General features: G+C 42.8%; 1 protein-coding gene across 2 annotated transcripts; it reads right to left on the bottom strand.

The window, feature by feature from the left end:
* Positions 1-3,522: 3,522 nt before the first annotated feature.
* On the bottom strand, positions 3,523-12,069 carry LOC307256302 (uncharacterized protein; the record flags this gene model as incomplete). Of its 2 annotated transcripts, XR_013845057.1 has the most annotated exons (10): positions 3,523-4,256; positions 4,594-5,155; positions 5,261-5,383; positions 5,465-5,554; positions 5,637-5,749; positions 5,858-6,006; positions 7,738-7,837; positions 8,151-9,821; positions 9,945-10,058; positions 12,015-12,069. XR_013845057.1 is itself a non-coding variant. In XM_080035218.1 (9 exons), 9 exons carry the CDS (start codon positions 12,067-12,069, stop codon positions 5,039-5,041), a joined length of 2,532 nt encoding a protein of 843 aa, XP_079891344.1. In that variant the 3' UTR covers positions 3,523-5,038. The 2 variants fall into 2 exon arrangements, 1 of the variants encoding a protein (XP_079891344.1); XM_080035218.1 differs by having other exon boundaries at positions 3,523-5,155.
* Between the last annotated feature and the right edge of the window lie 77 nt (positions 12,070-12,146).

Raw genomic sequence — 12,146 nt, 5'->3', positions numbered from 1 at the left:
GAGCCTGATGAGCATTTGCATACGGAGAAGCTTGTGAACAGTCTCTGTTATTATTTGCTTGTGTCGGACTCATGTGATCCATGCCCCGTCCTGAATACAACAATTTTGGGGGCTTTCTATCAGAAGGTTGTGGAGTGTAAGTAGCAGCCTGCCCTCTCTGGCGTCCAACTGTTGATGCTTGCACTCCAGGATGACTGTTGTGGATTGGTTTATTATCCTGCCAATTGCACTGTACACTAGCGTCTGGGACCCGCTGGATAACCGTAGCTTGTTGACTAATACTGTCAGTAGAAGGTTTTCCCAATGCAGGTACTGGCTGATGAGCAGTGTTTATCTGCTCTTCAACGTATGCTTTTGTGCGCTCTGCTGGGTCATCCGTTGCCATATCAATATTAGAGCTCAGGGCTTCGCTTTGCTCATCCATTGCTGCCTCTAATGCTTCAGCCTTAGCTTCTGCTGCAGCAGCTTTTTTCTCTAGTTGAAGAGTGTCGAGGGATACCTCCAAACGTGTTTTCTCCACTTTTAAGCGTGCTTGTTCCATTTTGATGTGGCTTTCTTGCTCTGCAAATGATGCCTCTACTTTAGCAGCTTGGGCTTCAGCACGAGCTAAGGCTGCAGCGGCATTGGTGGAAGAGCTGTTGGAGCTCTTCGATAAAGATGAACGTGAGGTACGAGACCGTGTCCGTGATGACTGAGATTTTGATGATTTCTTCTCCGACATTTTGATAAAAAAGGTTTTCACTTACTCTCGTCGTGAAACCTTGTCTTTTGCATCACAGTTCAGTCCGTTAGAGAGCGTTGTTTTACTGTCCTGTCCTCTCCACACGCCTTGCATGGATATACAGGTGGATAACTCCGTCCCAATCACCACCACGTAAACAGAGGCTTCCAGTTGAAGTTCTTTATTGTAGTCATTGATTGGCCATAGGAGTAAAACTACAAAGAAAATACAGTGTAAATAAATATGTCCACATACACGTTCGTATGTATGCTAATACGTGACAAATAATATGTAGTAATACACCAAACATAAATTGTATCTATATTAAATCCAAAGTGTTAAGATATTGCTAAACATAATGTGACATGTGAAAACACCACTTCCCGTGTCCGTTAATAAACACCTTAAACATGCTTCGATCTACAAAATATAACTCAATATAAATAATAGATGACCCAAAAGATTGATAACACATACCAACGATTCTCTCTCGGACGTGAACGCCTGGATGATAATGGATATGAACATGTGCTTCCTCTCTCTCATATCTAAGATGGAGGACTGCCTCATAGTAACTGATGATGTAACTTCTGGTCACATGACCTGAATCTCCACTACACAAACTCACCAGTAGGAGGTGCCAACACAGGAAACATACAACTGATTAACAAGGCAGCACAATATTGTATCGGACAGTATCGGTATCGACCGATATCCAAAACCCAGATATCGGAATCGGATCAGAACTAAAAATAGTGGATCGGTGCATCCCTAGGTTCATGCAGTTATGCAAGGTACACCAACTTATATTGTACATTCATTTTCAATATGTTTAAATAAATATGTACAGGCTTGTTTGGTTTGCGGTGCAGAACTTTCACTTTTATTTAAGAAGTATTTTATTTATTGGAGACTTTGGTTGTATGCAGCAGTTTTTTCTTTTCTATACTGGAAAATACCTTTAGGCTGCAATTCTGCACACAATTCCTCTTAACTGAGAACCGTACCGTACAGAACAGAACCGTGACTTAAAAACCGAGGTACGTACCGAACCGGGACTTTTGACCCCTAATAGTAGGTGGTAGCTCACTTTGACTTGGTCATTTTCAAAGTAGCTCACAAGCTGAAAAACAGTGGGCACCCCTGTTCTAGGGGGATCCAGGGGAATGCTCCCCCGGAAGAAAAATTTGAACCTTTTAAAGTAAAATTCATCAATCTGGTGCACTTTGAGAAGAAAGCTAAGGCTAAATCACCTGTGTCAATGTGGGCTATTTAGTACTATTTTCTGGAATAATTTGGAGACACAGAATTGCCAAAAAGCAGAAAGAAAAAAAACAGTCAGTTTCGGATTTTTTTAAATAATCCCTTATCCCGAATTCTCTTTGAAGTCTTCGTTAGGCCCCTGATCTCCGTACTAATAATATCCTATTAAGGTAAATACAAGATTACTGCAAGTCTTGTAACATAGAAATAACTTATGGTTGGGACAAAACAATATAATTAGCTTATATAGCGTCATGACTGATTTAGTACCACCAACCCACTTTGCGTAGTTAAAATAAAATGTGTGGACAGCTTTTAAGATATTTCAATAACATTTGAGGAACAGTTCAACATTAAAATCTGAGCTTTAAAAGGCCCTGAACAGATAACATGACTCTGGTCTTGACTCTGATCTTCATCTTCCTCCTTGCTGCTGGTGGATGCTTTCATCCAGGAGAGCAGAGAGCTGCTCCCCTGGGCTGCATGCTGTAGCTCCCTTTCTTTTTCCTTTTTTAACCTCTCCTTTCTAGGCATTATACTGCAATTTGTAAATAAAAGAGACCAACCATATAAAATATGACTGCTTGGTTACATTACAACAAGGCACAAGGATACTTTTTCTGCAGGCAATTGGGAATTGCCTGTTTGTCATTTAGCAAATAAATTACTGCATGTGTTAATTATATAGCCTAAAGTAAACCTAAACAACACTAAATATTCAGCATACTACTGATAGATTCACATGCTGTACCAATGACAAACTCCGCCGACATTAGTTGTGTTCATCACGTCATATCTATTTTTTTGGGGGGGGGGCTAGCTTGTTAAGCAGGACAGTCGGCTAATGTATGCTCAGCTGTGTGGCGCTGCATGATAGAGGCTACTTTATAACAGAGACAAATAAATGCAAGTTATAGCTTGGCAACTGAGGCTTAGGGGGCAAACAATACACTCTTGACTCCATTCAATGTATGTGTTACCTCGCTGGTGGGGCAGGGCAGGCCGGGGAGTAGGTGTGTGTGTGCAGCAGCTGCGGCAACGCGCCTCCGTTAGTGTCCACTCTGCGCGTTCACGTTGACAAAGGAAGTGTGTGCGGAGGAGGGGGGGGGGGGGGGGGCATATTTATTGGGGCATTATTGTCAAACGTTTTTAATCGTTGAGCATTTATATATGATAATGTCGACATGGGCCACATACATTGTAAAAAAAAAAAATCAGGTCTACCTGTGCACGCCACTGATTGTCTCCATGCGTGCATTTAACAGTAATAATCAATCACACATCTTACGGTGCTATTAAGTAGTATTAATAATACTGCACCCTTTTAGTTTTTTACTAATGGTATTTTGCAAATATCAGGTATTTTTCCAAAATGCTTTTTAACTAAAATGAGAAATACTCAGCAGACATCATTTTATAAACATAAGCATACGCATTTTGATCACATGCTTTCTTGTTTATTACAAGTTTTAATTAACATTTATTTAGCCTTTCCCATACATTTGAAGTGATTAAAAAATATGAAAGAGTGTCTTGATTTTAATGGGCTTAATCTCATTCAGGTACGAATTCTTCAAGCACATTGTGATGACTGTTCATTAAATAAAAATAACTTGGCTACGTGTCCATATGCAGCTACTCATTTAAATGTATACAAAAATAGCCCCTTACACCCTTCAATAATATATCAAAACAGTATTATATACATAGCAGCTGCTTTTGTGAAGTATTGTAATTCATATGTAATCATCAAAAGTATACACAGTACATTTATTTAAATTCTAGAACTCCCAGGCAACGATCCAGACAATATAAATAACAATTTTAATACATTACATATCACAAAACATAAATAAAAAAAATGCAATTAGTCATATAACAAGTGATTTGTGAGTTTGTGTGCATATATTATATAGACATTGTAGATCAATATAATGTTTGCTATATACATTTGGATAAAATCATCAGTTGGGCCACAATAAATCACCAGGAGATGAGCAGCTTTTAGGGCTTCTCCTTTGTGTGAATGTACTTGATGCCTCCTTAAACAGTAGTGTGCAACCCATGATTGATTTTCTGTTTAATGATAACTCAGTGTACGACTGAAATCTTTGACGCATTGCATTGATTCTATGATCCATTTCTGAGGACTGGACTTTGTTCAGGTGAAACTGTGGACAGTGTGGAGTTTCCCGTTGCTCTCTCTGACCCTGTTGTGTCGTCTTTAGGGCCCGACCGATATGGATTTTTGGGTGCCGATGCCGATTATTTTCTGAGAAAAATTACGATAACAATTAAATCGGCCGATTTTATTTTTTATTTTTAAATCCCATAAATATATATTGAAACATTTTTACTTTTTTGAACCCTTAAATATATCTAAATACTTGTTACTGTCAATAGGGGTACAGGAACTTTTTATTTATTGAAATATGCATTATCAAAAAAAAAATAAAGTGTTACAAATATGTCTAAAGTGAAATGACGCATTTTTAAACTCAGACATTGAGCATTTTATGTAACTGCACCCAACCCTCTGGAACTCCCTCCCTCCAAACATCAGCATCTCAGACTAAATAAACTCATTTAAAATTCAACTCAAAACTCACCTCTTTAAGAAAGCATAATTACACCGGACTCCACTCCAAACCTTATCTTTAATTTGTCTGTATTTTGTTTTCTTTTTCTATAAGTATGATTTTCTATATGTTTGATGTAAAGTGTCTTTGAATGACCTCCAATAAAGCACTATATAAATTCTATATAATAACTATATTAATATCAACTACTATTAACAGTCAAGAGATGACAAATGATTCTGCTATTGGTGTCAGGGGGAACTGTCAAGTGTGAATTAATCCAATGTATTACAACACCCCTGCTGCTGCTGTTAATATGCTATAAGGCTACCCCCGGGCAGCAATGCATCTCACTCAACATGATTGCTGAAAAAAATAAAAAAATAATAATAATTAAAAAAAAAAAAAAATCGGCAAAAAATCTGCGGCCATTTTGCCGATATGTGCTATAATCGGCCTATATATCGGTCGGGCCCTAGTCGTCTTCTCCTAAACCTTCGTCCCTTTGCGTATCAGACAAATCATGTTCAAAAGCAGGATTGGTCTGGCCCTGCCTGCGCTGCTGCTGGACCTCCTCGAAGATTTGAAGAACCTTCAGAGCACACACAAACAAAAGCAGTAGATACTAGTTTAAGCGTATACCAGACTTAATATGTTTATTTCCAATGAATAGAACGAGAAGTGGCATTTATATTACCTTAGACTTAGGAATGAGCCCCACTCTGAAGAAACCAATGTGCCCCGTCTCGATCTTGGTGCAGTCGACCACAGTGGACGCAATGTTCTCTGGAGAGGGTCCGTCACATAACACTCCTTCCACCTAACAAAAGCAAAAGGCACATGTCATTTTCTGCAAAAAAAATAAATAAATGTAAAAAAAATCCATTGCCATTGTCCTCACCTTGTCGCCCAGCTTGGCATACACTTGGTTGTGGTGAGTTGTGTCTGCCTCGCCCGTAGGGTTGGCTGAGGTCACAGCAATGGGCCCCACCTGGAAGAGAGAAAGTTGTTATATTTACAAAATGGCTTCACTCACCATAAGAATTGAAGTGTTTACTTTCCACAGCCCTTACCAGATTAATGAGGTGCGTGGCCACGGAACAGTCTGGGATTCTTATTGCAATGCTTTGTGGAGTTCCAATGTGTTTGGCAGCATCTCCCAAACCAAAGCTGTCCAACCACGTGCCTGTGTGTTTAGGACGAGAAACCAATGAAATCCAAAAGCCATGCAACACGAGACAATGGTACACACAATGGAACACATACAAACTTGAATCCACAAATGTATGCCCACCTCTGGGTATAACCATGCTGATTGAGGAGGGCCATGCAGCCTCCATGAAGTCCAGGAGCAGAGGGCTCAGCAGGTGTCTCACAGGCTCCAGCTGCTTGATGGAGGAGATCCATAGGGACATGGGTCGGTCCTCAGCCTGCTTCTTCGCCCTGAGGTCACACAAAGCAATGAGAGAGTAGAGAATGAGATTGAACCAATAAGTGAATGTACAGTACACTCAACAAAAATATAAACGCAACACTTTTGTTTTTGCTCCCATTTTTCATGAGATGGACTTAAAGATCTAAAATTCATTCCAGATACATAATATTACCATTTCTCTCAAACATTGTTCACAAATCTGTCTAAATGTGTGATAGTGAGCACTTCTGCTTTGCTGAGATAATCCATCCCACCTCACAGGTGTGCCACATCAAGATGCTGATCTGACATCATGATTAGTGCACAGTCGTGCCTTAGACTGTCCACAATAAAAGGCCACTTTGAAATGTGCATTTTTTTGCTTTATTGGGGGTCTGGGGACTCAGAACCAGTCAGTATCTGGTGTGACCACCATTTGCCTCATGCAGTGCAACACATCTTCTTCGCATAGAGTTTATCAGATTGTCAATTGTGGCCTGTGGAATGTTGGTCCACTCCTCTTCAATGGCTGTGCGAAGTTGCTGGATATTAGTGGGAAGTGGTGCACGCTGTCGTATACGCCGGTCAAGCACATCCCAAACATGCTCAATGGGTGACATGTCCGGTGAGTATGCTGGCCATGCAAGAACTGGGACATTTTCAGCTTCCAAGAATTGTGTACAGATCCTTGCAACATGGGGCTGTGCATTATCTTGCTGAAACGTGAGGTGATGTTCATGGATGTATGGCACAACAATGGGCCTCAGGATCTCATCACGGTATCTCTGTGCATTCAAAATGCCATCAATAAAATGCACCTGTGTTCTTCGTCCATAACAGATGCCTGCCCATACCATAACCCCACCACCACCATGGGCCACTCGATCCACAACATTGACATCAGCAAAGCGCTCACCCACACGACGCCACACACGCTGTCTGCCATCTGCCCTGAACAATGTAAACCGAGATTCATCCGTGAAGAGAACACCTCTCCAACGTGCCAGACGCCATCGAATGTGAGAATTTGCCCACTCAAGTCTGTTACGGCGACGAGCTGGAGTCAGGTCAAGACCCCGATGAGGACGACGAGCATGCAGTTGAGCTTCCCTGAGACGGTTTCTGACAGTTTGTGCAGAAATTGTTTGATTATGCAAACCAATTGTTTCAGCAGCTGTCTCAGTGGCTGGTCTCAGACGATCTTGGAGGTGAACCTGCTGGATGTGGAGGTCCTGGGCTGGTGTGGTTACACGTGGTCTGTGGTTGTGAGGCCGGTTGGATGTACTGCCATATTCTCTGAAACGCCTTTGGAGACGGCTTATGGTGGAGAAATGAACATTCAATGCACGAGCAACAGATCTGGTTGACATTCCTGCTGTCAGCATGCCAATTGCACGCTCCCTCAATGCTTGTGGCATCTGTGGCATTTTGCTGTGAGACAAAACTGCACATTTCAGGGTGGCCTTTTATTGTGGACAGTCTATGGCACGACTGTGCACTAATCATGATGTCAGATCAGCATCTTGATGTGGCACACCTGTGAGGTGGGATGGATTATCTCAGCAAAGCAGGAGTGCTCACTATCACACATTTAGACAGATTTGTGAACAATGTTTGAGAGAAATGGTAATATTGTGTATCTGGAATGAATTTTAGATCTTTAAGTCCATCTCATGAAAAATGGGAGCAAAAACAAAAGTGTTGCGTTTATATTTTTGTTGAGTGTAGATGAGGGCAAACACATGAATAGTGAGGCTCACTTGTAAGCTTTGACGACCGCGTCAGGCCTGTTGCAAGCTGCAACCAGCACATAGACGGTGTCAGTTGGCATGCCGCATATGCCACCATTTTTCATGATTTCTGTATACGGAAGAAGAAGAAGAAGAACATTAGTAGGGCTGTGCAAAAAAATGTACTTTTTTTTTGTGATATCTGTATCGTATTGTCAGCTCCGAAAATCTTTTTTAAATGGGTAGTGAAGTGCAACCTCAGCTCCTTTAGATGTCACTAAAGGCTATTTGCCTTGATTGCCGGGTTTTTGAATTTAAATTAAATAATTTTGACTCAATTTATCCTCTGAATTATCATTTTCAATTCACAACCCTATCAAGTAGCAGCCCATGAAAAATATATATATTTTTAAAACCAACATTGATTTCTAACAAATTCTCACCTGCAATCTGTTGGACCGATGTTGCCTTGCGGGCTGTTGGATGCGGACATATATCTGCACCTCCTCCGACCCCACTCAGCTTGACTAAGGGTTTTCCTAGGGGGATCTGGGGGGACTGGAAGGTACCATTGAAAATGTGCGCCAAGAAACAATAAAAACTGACCAGACCAAAGATGATGGTGACTCCAATGTCATAACCAAAAGGCAGTGCCCCTAATGCATCCAGCAGGAAGCTAATAAGGATGAGCTGGAAGGTGAGGGCATAAACGAACCAGGCCACATTTACAAACAGCGCTGCGACTGTCACTAAACCGTTAAACAGCATGAAACTAATGATCCCCACGGCCACATTAAAGCCCCTGGTGTCAGCATACAGGCCGCCATAACGTGTCAACCCCCACACTGTCCACATCCCCCCATAGAGAATAAACACAGTGCTCTCGAAGGTTTTACCACGAGCAAACGCTACTGAGCCACACAGCAGCTGCAGTGCCCCTCCAGCCACCACCACCCAGGGCAGAACCAGCACAGACAAAGGATTAGCGTCGCCAATCGTGGCTGTGACGGCAAAAGCGGCCAGCACACTACAGGCGTGGCCTAACACCTCTGCGTCTGCGTACTTGGAGTAGCCCAGGTGAGGGGCGTGTAGTTCTTTATCATGGGCTCTGAGAGTAAGGCCCCGCATCCGGGTTACCATTGCCTTGAAATAGCCCTGCCCTGTGGGAATCTTTGTAGCGGACACCATATTGAATGTGGTAACTAAAAGCATGCCGGCGGAGACTACAAATATGGCTCCCTGTACGCCCTGTGTGCCTCCTTGGAAGAAGCCTCTAGGCTGGGCAGCAATGGCGATACAATAGGCCACGTAGAATAACTGGTAGAGGCCATCTAGCAGGCTCTTCTGACAGCTGAACAGAGCCAGGATGGAGAAAAGCACAGCGAAGACGGCAGGGAAGGGAACAGGGGAGAAAGGCTGAATTGAGTAGAACGACAGAAGAGCGCTGTAGCCCTCTGCAAATTTCAGTAAAGCAGTGAAGGCGTAAAAAGTGGCAGCTAGGGTGTCCAGGGCTCGGTAGAAGAGGACACACATGGCGAGCTGGAAGACTCCGGCCGTCCACAGCCAGGGGACGTGACCCACAGAGAGCTGGGTAACCACACCTAACAGAGGACAGGCTAACACAGAGGCAGACAGCAGGTTCATCACCAGCCCTACAGACACTAGATCACTACAGCCCTGGCTCTGATCTCTTTTCTGCTTAGACTTCAGGCCCGTGCCTGGAAGCTCAACTTGACCGCTAGTCATGATGGACAGCAGGCGTCCAGACCCAAAGTAAACACCCACCAGACACACCATCAGGTAGTTGGCAGCGGTGGCAGACTGACCAAAACCCACAGCCGACAAACCGGCGATTTGATGGGCACATGCTAAGCTAATGCCAAAAGCTATTAGAAAAAGAACTGCTTTCTTTACTACGACTGCGACGATGCCCAAGACGAGCAGGGCTAAGGTAAATGCAGCCAGGCCGGGCACCAGGGAGAATCTCAACTGTGTGGGCTGCAGCACCCCCTGCCCAGCCAGGATGTACACCAGACCAGAGCCACACCATAGGGCCGAGACCGTCAGGCACAGAGAGGAAAAGAGCTGAGCATGGGACAGACTGCGGCGGATACCTGACAGACAAAAGGAGTAAACATAGGAGAGTTAATAGGGAGATTAGGATCAGGGATTTAACTCACACTAGAACACATTAATGATTTGAACAAAAAATGCACCAAGTATTGATCAAAACTAACCTGCATAAGCTAAGAGGGCTGCAATGATGAGGAGCAGAATCCCCAGTGCAGTATGGGGGATGAAGTCTTTTTCGGGTGAGCTGGCATAACTGTTCACCAAGAGCAGGAGAGAGCCTAGAATTCAGAATAATTCAGTTATATTGTGCCACCTGTTAGTAACTCACCAAAAACAAACTGTAGGGGGAAACTAGCCAGCCTGACTATACATCTGAATAAACACACTGTCCATGCAGACAGCCCCCTGCGGTTTCTCTGGTCTGCCTGCCCCTCACATGTTTACAATTTCAATGTATGTGGGTGACCGTGGCTCAGGTGGTTAAGTGGGTTGGCCAATGATCCAAGGGTTGGCGGTTCGATCCCCGCTCTGCCACCTGTGTCATGGTTGTTGTGTCCTTGGGCAAGACACTTCACCCACCTTGCCTCGTGTGAATGTGTATGACTGCTGTATGTTTGAGGTGGTGGTTGGAGGGGCCGTAGGTGCTGAATGGCAGCCACGCTTCCGTCAGTCTGCCCCAGGGCAGCTGTGGCTACTATGGTAGTTTACCACCACCAGTATGACTGTGTGTGAATGAATGGAACCTGGAACCCTGTAAAGCGTCTTTGAGTGCCTTGAAAAGCGATATATAAATCCAATCCATTATTATTATTCATTATGTATATTTGAACTGTCTGCCTCTCAGCCTGTCTCTCCTCCAACCCCACCGTAATGTAATTTAGACGTCTTCCCCCCCTGGGGAGCAAATGTTCCTTAAATATGTGATGATTTTAAGGAAACTGCGTCACTCTTAGCAAGATACCCTCGTGTATATGGCCACTAGTGACCCCTCCGGAGGAACCCTTGCTATTTTGAAATAAACCTTTTGCTTTAAACACTGTATCATTTTGCCTTTTATCACGACAAAAACAAACAAGCAACCACGTATGGATGCATGAATGAAAGGTTTGTTTTTGTGTCATGCAACACAGGTGGCCCATCCCACACGGGGTTACAAGACATGATATAATAAAACACTAAAGGTGTAGTCCAGGCCTATTCAACTAGCGGCCCGTGGTTTTTTTTTTAAGGAAAATTGTTGTCTGCAAATCTGGTTCGCGTGTGTAATACACGTTGTAATATGATAAATAAAACGAATGCAGTAAATCAGTTTTACACATGCCTATGAGGCTGGTTCATGAAGCTGCATGAGTGTCTCAGGATTGGCCTTACAACTGATGAGCCAAACTATGCTGAAATAGCAAAATCAAGGCAGTGCAATTTCTCTCACTGACTGAAACAGGCTCAAACTGTCCCACATGTACAGTAGTTCTGTTTTGTGATGATTCCAACAACATTGTTGAATCATAAGAATGTGTCCAAAATATGTAAGAACAACAATTGTTATAATGATGCGATTAAAAGTGAAGAAGAAAGGAATGCGTCTGACAAGTTTATTCCATTTAGCAGTACTATATCTATTGAGTTAGCACTACCTTAAGTACCATTTATTTGTAGCGATTAATTGACATTATATGTTTTACTGTATGTGTGGCCCACAAACCTGCATGAATGAAAGGTCCCCCCCCCCCCCCCCCCCCACACACACACACACAGCTGACTACTGACACGTTGACGTTAATTGACAGTTATCCAAACTCTGTCTTATCTTTAAAATACCTAACAGTAATGGTAATGGAGTTGACAATGTTGTCTTGGCGTGCAGCATAGCCTCCTTTTATACACAGTGCAGCCATTTACTGATTTACAGGTTGTATAGGTAACACCTGTACAGCTCGATTCTTCTTTAGGCTTCAACACATAATTAATAACATTTTCAGTTTCATTTCAATTAACAAAACACATGGAATTAGTTTGTAGTTATCTTTACACAATACATTAAGGAATGTTGCCCTACTCTATAGCCAACTTCTACAAAGTAAGTTACTGATAATAACCTTCAACAGTGTAAAAATTTGCCATCAATGATAGCAGCCAAATGTAGTCTAATATCTTTCTTTGTTTAACTGCTTCCTACGGGCACTGCACTAGTACTATATAAAATAAAATAAAATCTGAATAAAATGACAGCTTACCGCCTGAGATGCCCAGTATGCCCACGGAGACATGCAATGAGTGAGGCTGAGCCATAGCACAAGTGGAGCACAGCGGACGCGACGCTGCTTTTTATACTTGTGTGTGACGTCAGCACGCAGGAGAAACTGAAA

This window comes from Ammodytes marinus (genome assembly GCF_949987685.1).
Source record: "Ammodytes marinus genome assembly, chromosome: 10".
Classification (NCBI taxonomy): Eukaryota; Metazoa; Chordata; class Actinopteri; order Uranoscopiformes; family Ammodytidae; genus Ammodytes; species Ammodytes marinus.
This window is presented reverse-complemented; position numbering and strand designations above follow the sequence as displayed.